The 18,867-nt window shown below is 40.6% G+C and overlaps 1 protein-coding gene across 1 annotated transcript in view; it reads left to right on the forward strand.

Moving 5' to 3' along the window:
• Positions 1-16,270, forward strand: part of LOC140482774 (endoplasmic reticulum membrane-associated RNA degradation protein-like) — a 35,679-nt gene extending 19,409 nt beyond the window's left edge. Inside the window, exons 11-17 of the mRNA XM_072580381.1 lie at positions 992-1,162; positions 1,252-1,335; positions 2,850-2,929; positions 4,230-4,364; positions 5,310-5,528; positions 8,494-8,607; positions 13,201-16,270. Coding sequence (XP_072436482.1) covers positions 992-1,162; positions 1,252-1,335; positions 2,850-2,929; positions 4,230-4,364; positions 5,310-5,528; positions 8,494-8,607; positions 13,201-13,339 — 942 coding nt within the window. The 3' untranslated portion in view covers positions 13,340-16,270. The remainder of the gene's footprint in view (positions 1-991; positions 1,163-1,251; positions 1,336-2,849; positions 2,930-4,229; positions 4,365-5,309; positions 5,529-8,493; positions 8,608-13,200) is intronic.
• The last annotated feature ends 2,597 nt before the right edge of the window (positions 16,271-18,867 follow it).

The following is an 18,867-nucleotide window of genomic DNA, read 5'->3' on the forward strand; positions in this document are numbered from 1 at the left end:
TGGTTATGCATATCATCTATGAGGTACTGAGCTCAAAACCCATCAAATAATCTGATTTTGTTGAATTGAATTGGGGAAAAATGGACATTGCCAGACATTAGTCATTGATATAAGATATGTGTCACTTCTTTTGTTTATTGTTGTTCCACATGACATAGGAGTACAGTAGGCCATTCAGCCCATTGAGTCTGCTCTGGCATTCGGTGAGATCGTGACTGATCTGATCATCCTCAACTTCACTTTCCTGCCTTTCCCCATAACCCTTGTTTTGCTTACTGATTATAAATCTGTTTATCTCAGCGTTGGGCATTTGAGAGAAATCGGATACAAAAGTATTGAGATTGTGCTTCAGTTGTAATACTACATTTGGCATACTTCATAAAGAATTGGTCCCCTTACTTAAGGAAGGGTGTAAATGCATTAGAAGCAGCTCAGAGAAGGTTTACTGGTGGGAATGGTCTGGTTGTTTTATGAGGAATGGTTGAACAGACTGGGTTGATGTACCTCCAACAACTACAATCATCTTCCTTTATGCTAGACGTGACTCCAGCCTGCAGAGTGTTCTCCCCTGATTCTCATTCATGTCAGTTTTACTGGGGCTCCTTGATATAATCCTTAATTTCAAGAGCAGTCACTCTCTCCTTTTTAACTCTTTTAACCATTTTTGGACCAAAGCTGACCAGGTTTACTAGTCAAATACTGCCTTTGGCAGGTTACCTGAATGAGGAAATGTTGTGGAGGTGCCAGTATTGGACTGGGGTGGGCAAGGTCAGAAGTCAAACGACACCCGTTTATAGTCCAACAGGTTTATTTGAGATCACAAGCTTTCAGAGTGCTGTCCCTTCATCAGGTGAAGCTGAGGAGTGAGTTTTCAAGGCCCAGGGAATCTGGGAGCATTGGAGAGGGATACTGTGAGATCACAAGGATAGCATCCTGTTTTTGAATAGCTGGTTGAGTAAATTCACAAAGTTTTGTCGTGTCTGTTCTGCAGGAGATTCTCTGGGACCTGCTAAACCACCAGGAGGGTCCTCGGCTCCGGGATCACCTAAGTCACGGTGAAATAGATTTGAAGTTGTTTCCTAGAGAAATGGCTAGCCACTTGGTAGCACTTGCTGTCGTTTTGCTAAATCATTGCCATAGAGGGGCAAATGGGATTTCTATGGTAACAAGATATTTCTTCTACTTATTTACAAACATTTTGTTTTTTTTTGGATGTGTTCATCTTCTAATGAATGCCTTTTGTATATCCAGGAAAGCGAGTGTCTGAAAACAATCATGTGTTCTACACACTCCTATTGCTCTCGGTTCCATCCAGTTGGAAAGCTTAAACAGCAGGTACCTGTCACATTAAATTGCTCTGGAGCTTTGAATGTCTTTTCCTGTCTTTAGTGCAAAGGCCCAATGAAGGTTGTCTATCACTTGGCAGAATTATGATATACTGATCTACCTGCACGAAGCATTGGGAGTGTAAAAGGTAAAGTCGTCATTGTCTTACCAAAGCAAAGGGCTGGTCTCCCACTGGAGAGGAATAACTAACTGGTGGTGGTTTAATTTGTCAGTCACCATGCTTCAGGCAAGGTGAAAGGTTGAGAAGGAGAGTCATTCATGGTAACCTTAACAGGTGGTGGAATTGAGCCCTGTGAGCATCACAAACCAGCTGTCTAGCCAACTAAATTTGGGAGTACTCTATGCAATTTTTGGTTTAATTTGTTGAAAATTGCCTAATGACAGAATTTCTAGTTTACAGCACTTGCTCAAACCTAGGAAAAGATTCTGTACTCTTTCTGTTCACCCAACCAAATGCAGTGACCGGCAGCATTTACAGGAATAGTAACGAGGCAGAACTATTCATAGGATCATTAAATAGTATAACATCAGAGGATGCCATTAGGCCCAAAGAGGCATTGCTGGCTCACTCAAGAAGTGCATAATTCTCCCTGAATCAAAATTACTGAAACAGATTATCTGGTCATGACAACTTTGCTTTTTCAAGGAGCTTGTTGTGAACAAATTTGTTGTTGCATTTCTGACATTACAGCAGTGACTACACTTCAGTGTGTTCTCTTTCACTCTTCATGTATTATGCCTGAGGGTTGAGTAATCTTGAGGCTGTAATTTTGCTGTGGGGTTGGTTGTGGAGGCAGGACCCAACAGCTATCTCAGCCAGTACAGGGACTAAGCCCACTTTGTTACCACTTTTGCACCACAATTTAACCAACAGTACTAACTAGCCCGACATTGGCTCTGAAGTGCCTTAAATAAATAAATATAAGGTATTGTCTTTTTTTTCTCTGAAAGGTTGGACTCACTTTCTTGATACTTAACATTTGTAATGATGTAAATTGCATTTGCCTGCCTCCAACAGATTGCTACAAACAAGACAATGATAGGGTTTTTTAAAATTCTAAATTAGAGCTATAATCATCTATGTGAGACAGTGTGGGGCAGGCGTCTGAGTTATATAATTGTTGTAATATAGGGACTGTACTTGTAAAATACTTTATTTGCATTAAAAAAACTTCAGAATATCTTTGTGGTGATTTTTTTTTAATATCACTGGGTTTTTTTTTAGGGATATTATCTGCTTTTAAGAAGTAGTGTGTTGGCCTTGGTTATATCCTGTGATGTTGCATTTGTCAGAGTTGAAATGGTAACATATGTCTGAGTCTGTTTGGTAAGGCTTAGCAACAAAGCTGCCAGCCTGGCAGGAGGGCAAGTTGCTTGTTTGCTCATTTCGAGCAAAATATTCTGCTTTCTGATTCAACTGCGTCAATTTAGCCCATCAAAAAGTGCAAGAATCTATTGTTACACTATCAATTTGCCCAATCAATCCGTGATTTCTTTTCCAGCTTCGATGCTGCCTGGAAAGCCTCCAGAAATGGGGTGAGATGCCAAGACCCACACTTGAACAAGCATTGGATAGACCTGGGTAGGAAGACTTTCCATCAGTAATGCTATTAAAGCCTACCTTGCCAGCCTGACTGGTAAAAATATTGAGTAGCTGGAGTATAAAAAGTTTATAATGAGGTACCTGATGGTGTATGGCTGGTGTTCTGGATGCTACGGTTGGATCCAGTAGCTATTGCTTAGGAGGAACAAGGCATCCAAAACTTTCCTGCTTCTGCTTAATGCAATCTGGTAACCTCTGCTATGGTGTGTATGTTAACTGGTATCCGTACTTGGCTATAAATTGCACATTGTCCATATAATGTTTTTCTAAATGGCATTTTTTTTCCACCTTTGGCAATTCCAGGGTTGAGTTCTACGCAGTGCTGAGTTAGCTAACCTCATTCCACTTTGATTTCTTTACAATTGACTTTCAAGCTTTTTAAAACAAACTTTCCATCTTTCAGATGGTAAAGTCCATTATTACAGTTGTAAAGCAATGGAGCAGAGTTCTGGTCTGGTCATTATCACTTTGGTGTTTTTGATGGCTGAGAGTAGAAAGGTTTAAAAGGGACCTGAGGGGCAACTTTTTCAGAGTATGATTTGTATATGAAATGAACTGCTAGAGGAAGTGGTAGATGCAAGTTCAGTTACAACACTTAAATGACATTTGAATAGGTACATGAATAGGAAAGGTTTAAAGGGATATGTATCAAAAACAAATTTGGGAAAGTTGGTCAACATGGATGAGATGAACCAAAGGGTCTGTTTCTATGCTGTATGGTCGAATGTAACTATTTGTAATCGTCATGCTGGAACCGGCAAGTTGATGGAGGTTCGATCAGAGCGATACCTGCCACAGCATTCTGCTGACATCTGACTGTCTCAGCTGTCATTTGAGGAAGCTGGCAGGAGGCTGGAAAAATTCAGCAAGCCAGGCAGCAGCAGGAGGTGGAGAAGTCTAATATGAGGAAGCTGGGTAATGCCTTTGCTGGTGGAATCATAGCTGAGTACAGGTCACTACCCTTATGAAATTCGGAAAGAAAGCTAAAGTGGAAATAGGGAAATGTGTTATCAAGAGAAGGGTGCAATTCATGTTCCTCTTCCATGCACGTGGACAGCTGGGGAAACGTATTGATTTCTACATTAAATTAATAATGCAGCAACTTGATTATGTTAAGGGAGTAAACATCAGTTATTCACAAGATAAATGTACTAATTATTAAATTATTAGTGGGCGCTAATGCATCATTAAATTCATAACGGGAAAGCTCATTGATTAACAAGTGATGAAGAAATGTTGTTGCTGTTTAAAATGGTTGCTTTGTGCCACCACCTCACAGGTCTGATTATTCAGGTCCTACAACCCAAACTGTTCACCAAGGCCTGATGGAAGGACTTGTTTCTGCTCTAATAAACAGATTGCAGATGGTTTATGATGAAGACCTTGATCCCTTACACTACTTATTGGCGGAGGAGTGAGTGTTATATTTCAGGAATTGTTTTGACTGAATATTTTACTCAGATTTGTTCTTTGCTATAGTGCATTGATGCATGTTTTTTCACATGAGGTTGGTCACTGCATGAGCATGAGATGTCCTGGAACTGTAATGAGCATGATGGAAACACGAGGCAAACAGGAGTAGCCATTCAGCTGCTTAAAGCAATTAATTCTGTGCCTGTTTATTGAGGATCGGTTTAGCTTAGTTGGCTGTACAGTAGGTTTGCACAGTGGTGATACAATCAGCACAGTTTCAATTCTTGTATTGGCTGAGATCACCATGAAGGTTCTGTATTCTCTGTCTTGCCCCGCACCTGAGACGTGGTCACCCTCAGAATAAACCAACCAATCATTACTTTCTAACGATGGTCCTATGGAAATATAGTGACTTCCATTTCAAACCTCTTAATTTCCTCGCCCAATAACATCTATCAAACTTTGACATTTCACATTTTGATTTTACCTCCAGCTTCAACAGCTAAAATTCTCCCCCTCGTTTTCCAGTTTCTGCATGGCTTTACACATTGCTAATTTGATAACATCTTCTAGACTGCTCCTTTGAAATCATTTAAATGCCTCCAATCCTGGGGCTTTCCACATTTCTGATTTTAATTTCTTCAACATTAGTGCTATTAGTTGCCTGGGCCCTAAATCTCTAGAACTTCATCCCTAATCATGTCTGTTTTCTTTTAGCCTTCCAAGGCACTCCCGAAAATCTCTTTGACCAAGCTTGCAGTTGACTGTCATGATGCCACCTCACGTTCCAAGTCCATCTTTATTTGATAACACTTCTATGAAGTATTTTGGGACATTTTATTACAAAAGAGGCTGTATAAATGAATGTTCTCATACTCTTGACAATAGATGTGAGAAATGTCTACAGTGCTGCAGAATTAACTGAGGATACTTCTTCTCATTGCAGGCAGCTTCATCTGGTAGCTAAACTGCTGACCAACCGCATCTGCACTTTGTATTGCCCACGTGTTGTTTTGGAAGTGGTGTCATTGTTGAGGAAAATTGCCTCGCAGTGCCTGACAGTTTCACAACAGATTATGCATGGTGTTGTGTCTCGCCACCAACAGTGGCTGAGCAAATCCCTGCGCTCACGACAAAGGCAGAATTATCTTCGAATGCTGGGCAGGTGAGGTTTCGATGCAAGGTTTCTTCTATATTTTGAAGTGATTTGAGCTCCCCTGATGTTGTTGTTGTTGTCGTCGTCATCGTCGTCGTTTCTGGAATATGTTGGAGCTATACAAGAAAAAAAATCACATGTATCTCTTTCCCTCTTGCCTTTACAGAATGTGGTCATAAATTCCACAAAGGTTATATCTCCACTGGATGTGTCAACTTTATCGTAAATGCCGTTGGGACTAGTTTAGTTTGGGATTACTGGTTGGACCAAAAGCTTTGTTTCTGTGCTGTATGACTCTATGTAAATCATTTGCTCCTTTCTGTCACTCTATTATCCTCTTCAGTTTCCTCCTCTTTATCTGTTTTTCACTGTAGCTGTTGGTTTACATGTTGAGACCTTGTCTGTCATGGCCACAATGAGCTGAATGGAAATCTTGTGTTTTTCTATGTTTCTGCTTATTTCCCAGTTAGTTTCAGAAAACACAAGTCTAGTTAATGACCTTATTAACAGTACCACTACACAGATCTATCCATGATACAAAGGGACTTTAAGCATTTTTATTTTTAAGGTGAAGACATTGATAATTGTGCTCAGGGCAGGGAAGGACCATCTTAAATCAGCAAAAACGGGATAGCTAATATTTAAGCAACTGGGTATAGGATAGTATTTTGCGATCACAGCAAAAATAACTAACCATTGTGTAAACCTGAGGGAGCCCTATTGGAAAGGATTATTTACTGTTGAACACCAAAGTAGAGCTACTATTTGTGATGTGCATAGGCTAGTCCCAGCCTGAACAGACAATTCTGCTGACCTATCTCTGGGTCTGCTTTTTTTATTTATTAATTTTTTTCTTTTAGCTAACCTGTTTTTCTAACCAACCTGTTTTGAGTGATGTTATTACACACCTGTGGAACAGGTGGGACATAAACCTTGGCCTCCTGCTCCAGGGGCAAGGACAGTACCATTGTACCATAAGAGGACCCTAAAATGCAGCAACACCCCACATACCTAAATAATTCTTTTCATCAACCTGTTCAAACATAATATAACACACCTCTCGGTACAGGTTGGATTTGAACCTCGACTTTCCCATGATCTGGAGCACTGCTCTGGGTCTGCTGTAGAATTTTTAAAAAATGTTTATGTAATCTCTTTTTCCAATCGACCTGTTCAGAGATGTTACTGCACACCTATGGAGCAGGTGGGACCTGAACCTGGGCCTCCCAGTCAAGGGATAGGGAGACTACTACTGGACCACAAGGACCTCCGAGGTCCAATTTTATTTAAACCAAGGAACTCTTACTCAGCGAGCTTCACAGGGAGATTAATTATTGATTTCCCAATCGGCTTTGTAGAGGTTATCACATTATTTAACTTTCACTTGCAGGAGATGGTTGACGGCTGTGTTCTTGCCTTTTACTCACCAACTCTACCCACTGCCCCCCACCCTTTACAACCAATCCTTAGATATGTGTTGTCAATGCATGTGCGAATTGTATGTGAACATGCATCTACGGAGGAACCTCTATTTTTCAAACGACACAGGTGGGCAGTATTTTGTTCAGATAATCAAATGCTGGATAACACCGTTTAGCTAAGCATCGGGACCTTGCGATTTTGTTTGGATAATCCAAAATTCAGATAATTGAATGGCAGATAATCGAGGTTTCTCTGTATATGTGTAAAAATGAGTTAGTTTACAGGCATCTACACTAGTTCCCATATTATAGCATCCAAACACATTTTTTAATTCTTTTGCTTTTTCTTGTTGCTGTTTGTTTCACAACAACAAAACTTGTTAACAATGCAAGATCCAACTTGCCATGACCAGGAATGGTACCAGAGATTTGCACACCTATGTGTGCGAGAGTCGTACTTGTTCGTGCACAATTTTATTTAGAGTTCTTGAGATGTACGGAATGGAAACAGACCCTTCAGTCCAACTCTTCCATGCCGACCAGATATCCCAATCTAACTTGGTCCCACTTGCCAGCACCCAGCCATATCCCTCTTAAACCCTTCCTATTCATACACCCATCTGGATGCCTTTTAAATGTTGTGGTTGTACCAGCCTCCACTACTTCCTCTGGCACGCATCACCCACTGTGTGAAAAAGCTACCCTTTGGGTCTCTTTTATATCTTCCCCTCTCACCCTAAACCTATGCCATCTAGTTCTCAACTCCTTCACCCCAGGGAAAAGACTTTGTCTATTTATCCTATCTATGCTCTTCATGATTTTATAAATCTATATAGGGTCACCCGTCAGCCTCTGATACTCCAGGGAAAACAGCACCAGCCTGTTCAACCTCTCCCTATAGCTCAAATCCTCCAACCCTGGCAACATCCTTGTAAACCTTTTCTGAACCCTTTCAAGTTTCACAACATCTTTTCGATAGGGAGGAGATTAGAATTGCATGCAGTATTCCAAAAGTGGCCTAAACACTGTCCTATACCATCGCAACGTGACCTCCCAACTCCTATGCTGAATACTCTGACCAATAAAAGAAAGCATACCAAACGCTTTCTTCACTATCCTATCTACCTGTGACTCTACTTTCAAGGAGCTATGAATCTGCAATCTAAGGTCTCTTTGTTCAGCAACACTTTCTTTTATTTCTTACGGGTTTTTCCTCAAAAGATCCAAGTTATCCAGTATGACAAATTTAAGCATGGCACTGAAAGCATCAAAAGCTCTGTTTTCATTTATTAAATCAAATTGACGGGTAGTTCTAACTAGGCAGGTGAAAGAGTAGGCTACTTTCTCTAAAGGCGCTGCCAAACCTGCTGAGTTTCTCCAGCACCTGTTTTTATTTTGGATTTCTACCATCCACAATATTTTGCTTTTATTCGATTGTACTTCCTCATTCCTTGTGCAACTCTGAGTATTTTGATAACTTATGTGTAGTGATTATGCTAACATTTCAAATGGATTTGCTCACTGTCAGGATTTGGTATCATTTTCTTTTACAGTATCCAGTACTTGCACCATATTTTCAGTCTGCTAACTCTACTTGTAACGGTGGAACTGCTCAATGCACAGACAATGAAGGATGAGGCTTCATCTGAATATCACTGCTACTTGAAGTAAGTACTGCAACTTACCAGGAAATGTCACAAGTTAGGCCATTACAAAACGCAATAGTGAATGTAAAAATGTAGCTCTGGTCTCATCATTAATATGGTACATTACTGATAGAGCTAAGCGATTCCATAACCAACGGATCAGAACAAAGTGTTGTAGACCTGCCGCATCCCGTGGTGAATGGTGGGAGGCAATTAAACAACTTAGTGGAGGATGAGGCTCCACCAATATCCCTAGTGATGGGGGAGCCAGCACATTAGTGCAAAAGAAAAGGTTGAAGCATTTGCAACAATCTTCATCCAATAGTGCAAGGAGGATGATCCTTCTCTGCCTCCTCCAGAAGTCCCCAGCATCACAGATGCCAGTCGTCAACCAATTTGATTCACTGAATGTAATATCAAGAAAGGTTTGGAGGCAATAAGTACTGCAAAGGCTCTTGGCTGTGACAACATTCTGGCAATAGTGATGAAGATTTGAGGTACAGAATTTGCTGCACCCCTAGCCAAACTAGCTATCCACCGCAGCTACAGCATTGATATCTGCCCAGCAAAGTGGAAAATGTCTCCGGTATGTCCTGTACACACAAACCAGGACAAATCCAACACCCCAATTTCTGTCCCATCTATCTACTCTCTCTTAATAATGTGATGGAGAGTGCTATCAAGGAGCACCTGCTCAGCGATAACCTGATCACTAATGCCTAGTTGTGTTCTGCCAAGACCATTCAGCTCCTGACCTCATTACAGCTTTGTTCAAATAAGGACACGTGAGTTGGATTCCAGAAGTGAGGTGAGAACATTAGGTCTTGCCATCAAAGCTGCATTCAAGAGTGTGACATCGAGGAGCTCTAGCAAATCTGAAATCCATGAGAATCGGGTAAAGCTTTCTGCTGGTTGGCATCATACGTGGCACAAGGGATGATGGTTGTTGAAAATCAGTCATCTCAACTCCAGGGTGTATCTGCAAGAGCTCCTCAGGATAGTGTCCTTGGCCCAGCCGTTTTCAGGTGCGTCATCAGTGACCTTCCCTCCATCATAAGATCAGAAGTGGGGATGCTCGCTGATATATCAATGTTCAGCACCGTTCATGAGTGCTCAGTTACTGAAGCAGGCCATGTTCAAATGCAGCAAGACCTTGATAATATCCAGTCTTAGGCTGAAAAGTGGCAAGTAACAATTATGCCACAAATGCCAGGCAATGACCATCTCCAATAAGAGACAATGTAAATCACCGCCTCTTGACATTCTGAATCCCCCACTATCAGCATCCTAGGGTTACCATTGACCAGAACCTGAACTGGCCAAACCATATAAATCTCTAAGAACAAGTTAGAAATTAGAAATACTTCAGCAAGTAACTCACCTCCTGACTCCCCAAAGCCTGTCTATCATCTGCAAGGTACAGATAAGGAGAAATGGAATACTCCCCACTTGCCAGATGAGTGCAACTCCAGCAACTTGAACCGTCCAGGACAAAGCAGCCCAATTGAATGGCACCACATCCACAAACATCCATTCCCTCACCACGAATGATCAGTAGCAGCAGTGTGTGCTATCTGCAAGTTGTGCTGCAAAGATTCACCAAAGATCCTTTCACAGAACCTGCCAAACCCACGGTCACTATTATCTGTAAGGAGAAGGGCAGCAGATACTAACTCCCAATTCTCCTCCAAACCATTTTTCATTCTGACTTGGAAAAATATCACCATTCCTTCAGAATCATTGGGTCAAAATCCTGGAGCTCTCTCCCCAGCGGCATTGTGGGTGTACTGACAGTACAAAGTATTATAGAGGCCCCAACAGTGCAGATAGAGGCCATTTGGCCCATCAAGTCGTCGTCCCACCTAATCCCACACTTACCATAGTTAATTCACTTAGCCTGCACACTATGGGGAAATTTAGCATAACTAATCCCCTAACCTGCGTGTCATTGGACTGTGGGAGGAAATTTGAACACCCGTGGGAAACCTGTGCGGACAAATGGACAATGTGCAAACCCCATAAGGCTGGAATCAAACCAGGTCTCTGGTGCTGTGAGCTACCCTGCTGCCCCTTGGACTGTAGAGGTTGAAGAAGGCAGTTCATCACCACCTTCTCAAGGGCAACTAGGGATAGGCAAAAAGCACTGGTTCAGCCAACACCCACATTCCTCACATAAATAAAAGAAAATTTTAAAACCGATCGTTTAAGCACTTCTCGGCTTTTATCATAAAGGTGGTTACAGCCTGATAATGATTCTGTAATGTTGCTACTTAAGACTCAAGTAACAAACAGTTATCGTTAGGAAACCCAAGAACTGCATAAAATGAGTCCATTGAAATATTTGTTTGTCCCATCACTTTTGTGTCTAACGACTACAGAATTGCAGCAAACATTTGCTTAAATATGTTGGTTTTGCATTTGTTCTTATTGGCATTACTGGGCAGGCCACATTGGAATTAACTAATTCACAAGATCATGGATGCTCAATTGAGTGTATTCACAAGTGAAGAATAGTTGATTTTTGTACTGTAAAGGATTCAAGGCAGCTAGGGACATTTGAGAAAATGAAACTGAAGTAAGTGGCTGTCATATTGAATGGTAGATTAAGTTTGGAACCCATTTGGCCTATCCCTACTCTTGTGGTTTATATCATTTGAATGAACCCAAGAGAATAATGATGGGTTTTCTCTTTAAACTTGGAGATGGAGCTCCCACTGTAACAGATTCCAAGATATTGCTAAACAGAGAGACGTAGCGTCATAGAGATGTACAGCATAGAAATAGACCCTTCAGTCCAACTCATTCATGTTGACCAGATATCTCAAACCAATCTAGTCCCACCTGCCAGCGCCTGGCTCATATCCTTCCAAACCCTTCCTATTCATCTTCTCATCCAGATGCCTTTTAAATGTTGCAATTATACCAGCCTCTACCACTTCCTCTGGCAGCTCATTCCATACATGTGCCACCCTCTACGTGAAAAAGTTCTCCTTTATATCTTTCCCCTCTCACCCTAAACCTTTGTCTATTTATCACATCCACGCCCCTCATGATTTTATAAACCTCTATAAGGTCACCCCTCGGCCTCTGATGCTCCAGGGAAAACCACCCCAGCCTGTTTAGCCTCCCCCTATAGCTCAAATCCTCCAACCCTGGCAACATCCTTGTAAATCTTTTCTGAACTCTTTCAAGTTTCACAACATCTTTCCGATAGAAAGGAGACCAGAATTGCACGCAATATTCCAACAGTGGCCTAATCAATGTCCTGTACAGCCACAACATGACCTCCCAACTCCTGTACTCAGTACTCTGACCAATAAAGGAAAGCATACCAAACGCCTCCTTCACTATCCTGTCTACCTGCGACTCTACTTTCAAGGAACTATGAACCTGATGTTGCAGCAACATGTATGTCACATCATCCTTTGGAACCTATTCTATGCAAACATAAGGAATGCATTGTGCCTTTTTTGAATTACCCACTGGTTTACAATATCCATTGCTTTGTCCAATGCAATGTCTTGGTCAATCAGAGTTGACTTGGCAGTCAGTCAGCACATTTTCTTTCCTCTCTGCTAAGTCATTGTGATCAGTTTTGAACTTTAATGCTATTGGATTTGATCTGGTAAGTGCAAAAGGGAAAGCTTTGGCAAATATGTCTCTATCAAGATTCAAATCGCAGGATATTAAATTGATGCCACACAGAATGAAGCCTTTTAGTCCATCATTTCGGACTGTCTCTTTAAAAGAGATGTCCGGTCAGAATCGTTAAAGGGAGGTCTGGGAGGTGTTGGTTTTCTAAGAGGTATAGGGAGGTGGATTTGTAGAAAGCATCGAATCTCATTTAACTGACTTGATGGTTCCTTGCATTACATCAATCTATGAAACTGATATAGCAAAGTAAGATGAAATGATTGGCACTGTTTAGTTTTTATAAATCCTAAAATATTGACAGTCTTGTAACCAGAGTGAGGAAAAGTTTGCTGTAGTCTTTTAATGGGTTGGGAAGATCCCAGCAGGGAGAGCTCTCTTCAGGCTCATAAGCTAGAAGATGTTTCCTTTACTAATCTGTAGCTTGAGGAGATTTATCAATCATGGCAATGCCTTCATCTGCATGGGCCCTAAACTCAGTAACTCCCTGACTATGTCTATGCATCTGATTCCCTCTCTTTTTTTTTTAAACCTGTTCATTAAAACCCACCTCTTTAGAACAGCTTATTGTTACGTGGCCTCCTCTCTCTACGTTTCAGTGTCAAATTTTGTTGGATAATACTTATGTGAAATAATGAGGCTATATACACAAACTTATTACTTTTGTTGTGTTGTATGATCCAGATTGTTTGGTTTATTTTTATGACCTTAACTAGCTATGCTGCTGCTGTTAGAGCTCTAGGTAACTGCTCTTTTAGATACCTCTGTTTCTGCACATTGAAAAGAGCATGATCATTTAAAACTTATACATTCTGCAAAGCAAAAGTCCTAGTTTATCCTAAGGTTTCTCTAATACTGAGTGGATTTACTGCCTGTCTTAATGAATCACTGACTCTATATTCCCATTAAACTATTCTTTTTTAAACCCTGCCATTTTAAACACTGGTGCATTTCCATTCACAGGTTTCTGAAGTCGGTGTTGCAATACACAGAAAATATGGTGACGTACACAAGCCCAGACAAAAACAAGTGGAATGAGAGCTGGGACCTGACCGAGAAAATGTTACTGAAAGTTAAAAAAGTTTTACAACAAATGGTATAACATAACTGTAGACTGTGCAACTTGAATAAAGTGGGACTATTTGGTTATAATCTAGAATGGCTTTAGTAGGAAATTATATTTCATATCTAAAAAGAGCAAATGTGAACAGAGAAAATATACAGTAACTTACATTTATTTCCAGTGGCAAAAACTAAAGGTAAGAACAGAACAAATTTATCGTAAGCTGACATCACAGCATTACTTGCAGAATTGAAAAAGGCACTACAAAAAATCATTGATTGGATAAAACCCAAAAGTTTCGAAAGATTATTTAGTGTGAGCAACAAAAGCAGAAGCAATGGTAGAAGGAATCCATTAGAAGAAACTGGCGTGAAGGTTAAAATAGATAGTGTCCCAATCGAAAATGCATAGGTTTCTCTGTTTAAGGCAAACGATCACAGAGGCTGGCAGATGTGATACAGAAGTTAGAAGGATGGTGATATCTTCAGAATGAATTATGGCTGAGGGATAAGTTAATAAGAAAATGCAAGCTCAGATCAAAGGATAAAAATGTGATGCTACATTTTATCCATTTTTACCGTTACACCTCAAACGTGGACAAAACTTTGAGATCAGTGAAACACAATGGAGACCTTTTGAAATACGGATGCTAAGATGTATGTAAAAAAATATGTAAACAAACCGTAATACTCATACTCATAAAGAGGTTCTTGAAAATGCAGCAGCAAAGAAGAGCTCTTAAAAGTAATATCTGGGAAAGAAAATGTCAACATCACAGCCATATGATCAGAACAGAAAAATTGAAGCAGTATCTTCTTGAGGGTAGAAGAGAGTAGAAAGAGGAGTTGACCTCAGTGTAGTTGGATATCAGAGTGGTTGCCAGTGAGCTCTACTGGATGTGTGAGGGTGTTGCAAGGCAGACAATTATTGCGGTCCTTGACAGCAGATGTCCTGGAAGGAGCAGCCACAAACAGCAGCTGCAACACACACACACTTGTAAGTTTTCTCTCCCTCTGCTGAAGACACTTGCTAGTAGCAATTCTTTCGGTGCAGGCATAATGTGTGTGATCCTTGAACAGGGATTATGTAATGTTTGATTGCACTGCCTTCCATATCATTCTCAAACAATCTGCTGTTGTACGCTGGACTGTGATCCTCTTCCTAACCTGGGGACCCTAGTGTCAATAAGAAAGATAGCACTACTGACAGTTGAGGATACCTGTTCAAAAATGTATCAGAAATTGGACCCAGAACTTCCTGGTCTTCATGTTTTTAGTGCTAGATTGGACGACGCCAGCTCATCCAGGGAGCCACTGCTGTCATTATTGTTCACACCGCAAACATTTTTTTTAGTAACCCTTCTCACCCCTCTGGTGGAGTGAGCAGTCTGCCACCTCTGGAACTGAGAAGAAAGCAGGAAACATGTCAGTAGCTATGATAGTGTAACACTCAAAGCCTCAAACTCAAGGAAGCTGAGATCCAAAGGAATTCTAATATGCCTCATTTGCTGGTAAATGCTGACCAGTGAAAACCTGGAGCAAAAGAATTTTAAAGCAACTTTGAGACCAATCATGGGGATTATGCTGGGAAATCAAAATCATTTTTGCAATGCCAGAAAGAGGAGCTTTCTCAGCAGTAGCCTTGAGGGCTGTGAGCATCTCTGAACATGCTCAAAGAGGACCTATTGAGATGAACAATCAGATTGCATAGCCTCACATAATTGCAGGAACTTTGCTGTTACCCACTGTAATCAAAGTGGTTGAAAATGTTTTTGGGAGGAACAAACAAAGGCTTTCTGGTGTAAATCTCTCAAACAGTCCCATGAAGTGGAGAATTAAGATGATAGCAGCTGATTAAAGACTCAGCTCCTGGAATCCACACCCACCTTTGCTATTCAGGTTGATGTAAGGGGTTTGATAGCCACTCATTGGCTTTTGTTTGACTTTCTTGAAGACATTGATTCAGTTTGACTCCTACATCTTGAACATGAACATGCACAGAGAATATTCTACATGGAAGAAATAAATATTCCCTATGACTGTCTGGTTGAATTCTGAATGATGGGGCTTCAGTTAAACGGGATGCAAGCCAGCTCTGTGTGCTTTGTTGCAGAGAATTGCTTTGTCTGCTATTTGGATTCTGCCGGATTCACAGGGAGCAACTGGCTTGGAATTAGGTGATGTGTCGTGCCTGGTCACCTCAGTTGTGAGCTGCATTAACCTTGCCCTCTTTAGCACATCTATTTGCAAAGCTGTGTGCAGACATGGAGTCTAATTATGTGTTGTTTCATAGAGGTTAACTGTCAGTCAAGAGGAAGGCTACTGCAGAAATCTTTGGATTTTGTACTTGATGAATCATTCATGGAAGTGGGTGTCCTGACTGACCCAGTATTTATTGCCCAGCCCCAGCTGCCCTTGAGAAGGTGGTAGTGAACTGCCTCCTTGTACCAATACAGCCTTTTTTGTGTACGTCGACCCACAATACCATTAGAGATGCGGTTTTGGGTTTTAACATAGGAACACTGAGGAAATGGTAATATATTTCCAAGCCACAATGATAAATGGTTTGGAGGGAAACTTCCATTTGATGGTGTTCCCTTGTATCTTGTCCTTCTAGATGTTTGTGTTCTTTGGTTTAAAAGATGAACAGAAATCAACTGCTTACAATTTCAATTGCCAGGCAAGAACAAGATTTTAACAGACTTGCACAATATGCATGCCTTTGTCTCATTAGGATCAGACAAGTGTCCTTTTAAGTTGAATTACAATTGCAACTGTGTAATGTTGCTGTTTTTTACTCTTGACACTTGGATGTGCCAACAATTTTGTTTCATTTGAACACATCCTAAAACAGTGAAGGTTCTTATTGCTGCTAATTTGTTTTATTTGGATTCTTTGGCACAGTCCTGTTGGTTATTATGTACTGTCACTGTTTCATTTTGGCACAACAATAAACAAACGTGTGCATTAACCTGACATTTTTGCTTGGCTTATTTTGACAGCTGCTTACAATGAATTACCCCTCCTCTCTGCACCCATCACCACCATCAACCCTGCCAACTGACACCGTTTTGCCTGACCCACACCCCAACCAAAAAAGAAAACAGGACTGTTGACTCTGACTTGGGTTCCTGACAATTTTCAATCCTCAGTTGGAGTTGCAGGAAAATGCCTGGAATGCAGTGCTTTATAACGAAGGGAAAGACATTGATGATCTAGATGATACAACATGCTATTTGGTTGACGTCTGATTTGCAATGCAGAGTGACATCAACAGTGTGGATGCAATTCACTCACCAACAGAGTAACAGCTGTACTTTTGCAAAGGCTTCTTGATGCTGTATTCAATTAAAAGTGGCCTTTGTATCAAGGGCAGTCACTATCACTTCCGTGATGGAGTTCAGGTCTTTTGTCGATGATTGAACCAAGGCTGTAATGAGGCTTGGAGCTGAGTGGCCTTGGCAGCATCCAATCGGGTTATTTGTAAACCAGTGCTGCTCCTTCCAGCAATTTACTGCTGATCTAGAGTAGACTAATTGGGTGGGAGGGTTATTGGTTAGATTAGATTTGACCTGCTTTGTGTGTTCAAGAAATATCTGGGCAATTGTCTGTATTGCTGTACAGTTACCTTTTGTTGTAGCTATACTGGAAGAGCTTGGTAAGGGCAGTGCAAATTCTAGACCACATATCTCCAGTACTACTCCAGGCATATTATCAGGGCCCACAACTTTTGCAGTATCCTTTGCCTTCAGTCAATGATATCACGTGGAGTGAATTGAATTTGACTGAAAACAGGCATCTGTGATGCTGGGGGCCTCTGGAGGAGGCTACAATAGATCTTGACTCAACGCTTCAGGCTGAATATTGTTGCAAGTGCTTCAACATTATCTTTTTGCAGTGATGCGCTGGTCTCTTCCAGCATTTGATGATACCATGTTTGTGGAGCTGCCACCTCCAGTGAGTAATTTATTTATCCACCACCATTGTTGACTGGATTTGGCAGGACTGCAGAGCTTAGATCTGATCCATTAGTTATGAAATTACTTAGCTTTGTCTGGCTAAGTAATCAGGTTAAAACCATACAAGCATGCAAAAATGGACAAATTCAGAGGTAACAGGAAGGTGTTCAACAGAATATTTTGAAAAAAAAAATTGAATTAAAATTAACAAACACCATATTTACAGACAGTCAAATGCATTTAAACTTCATGAAAGTATTTAATTGGGTAGATTGCATAAGCAATTTTCTGGACCTAGTGCAGCCTGTAGACCTCTTGCCTGTAGAGTTTTGAACTTTGGAAACATGAAGGACAGTGTTGTATGTATCCAGGGCCTGTGATCGATCTCAGTGTGCTTTTCTTTTGATTTGAATATTTTGTGCCTGTGAGAGGCCAGGGTACCATACAGTGTATTCGACCAAAGAACTGTTGTGTCCAATGTCTAGAAGATAATTCTCTCTCACGAGCACATCAGCATAAATATAAGTTATGTCAATATTGGCAGAAGTTTAGTTTCTTCAAAACAGGAGGAAGGGGGAAACCATGTTCTGTATCTGAAGTAATGAATTGTGTGTTAGGTGCAGTTAGGTCATGTTGCCTTGAAGTGGCAGTATATACCAGCAAATGTTTCAACAGATGAAATCTGCCATCCCAATTGTTGTGTATCTTGGGTCACGAGGTGGCAAAATTCGTCATTTAATGGAAAATGGAAGAATGTTGTTCACTTACTGGCATGTTCAAGAATCTCTTTACCAAAAATTTTGTTGGGGGCTTGTTAATTGCAGAGAGAATGAGACATTCCTTTTTCTTTCAAAAGAGCAAGTTTGGCTGGTATTATTGTTAACAAATAGGAAATGAAAGCCGCAAAACTTTTGACTGGACTGGACCCAGGGCTATAATTACAAAGAGCATCTGCCAGTCAAATTACAAAGGATGCTATGAGCTAATATGGGCAGAATGTGTCTCAAGTATGTAAGGCTTGTTTGCTGTGGTTATTCTATCTGGATTTTACAATTATGTAAAATAAAGCACTGTTAGTACATTGCATAGTGTACTATTTCTGACACAAGAATGCAGTCTAATCTTACCCTGGTCTCTGGCTTCTAGGAAAACCATGACTGGACTCAAATGGGTTTTTGTTATGCTCTCTAGATTCTGAAATCGACCCTATTCCTCTCCATCTCCGTTCTCACTTCAACTGATAATCTATAATTATGATAGAATATATAGTCCTTTTTTGGCTTGTATGAAATTGTATGATTATACTTCCATGAAATGTATTGGGATGTTGCGTAAAGGACCCAAATCGATGCATGTTGTCACATTAAAGTTAAAAGAATAGAATGCTGACATAACTCTCAGTTTAATGATAGGACTCATCTATGTTATCTATGAAAGGTTTGATACAGTATGAAATTTTGGTTCCTTATTGTGGGGCATTACTGAATTTGTAATCACTTGTAAACAAGTGTGATTAGGAATGATTTACGTGAGTGTGTGGCTATAAGAGACCATTACATTTTTTTGTTAGGAGAAATATTGGATAAGCAATGAAACAGTAAGTGGCAGG

Source organism: Chiloscyllium punctatum, chromosome 11, assembly GCF_047496795.1.
Source record: "Chiloscyllium punctatum isolate Juve2018m chromosome 11, sChiPun1.3, whole genome shotgun sequence".
In the NCBI taxonomy this organism is placed as follows: domain Eukaryota; kingdom Metazoa; phylum Chordata; class Chondrichthyes; order Orectolobiformes; family Hemiscylliidae; genus Chiloscyllium; species Chiloscyllium punctatum.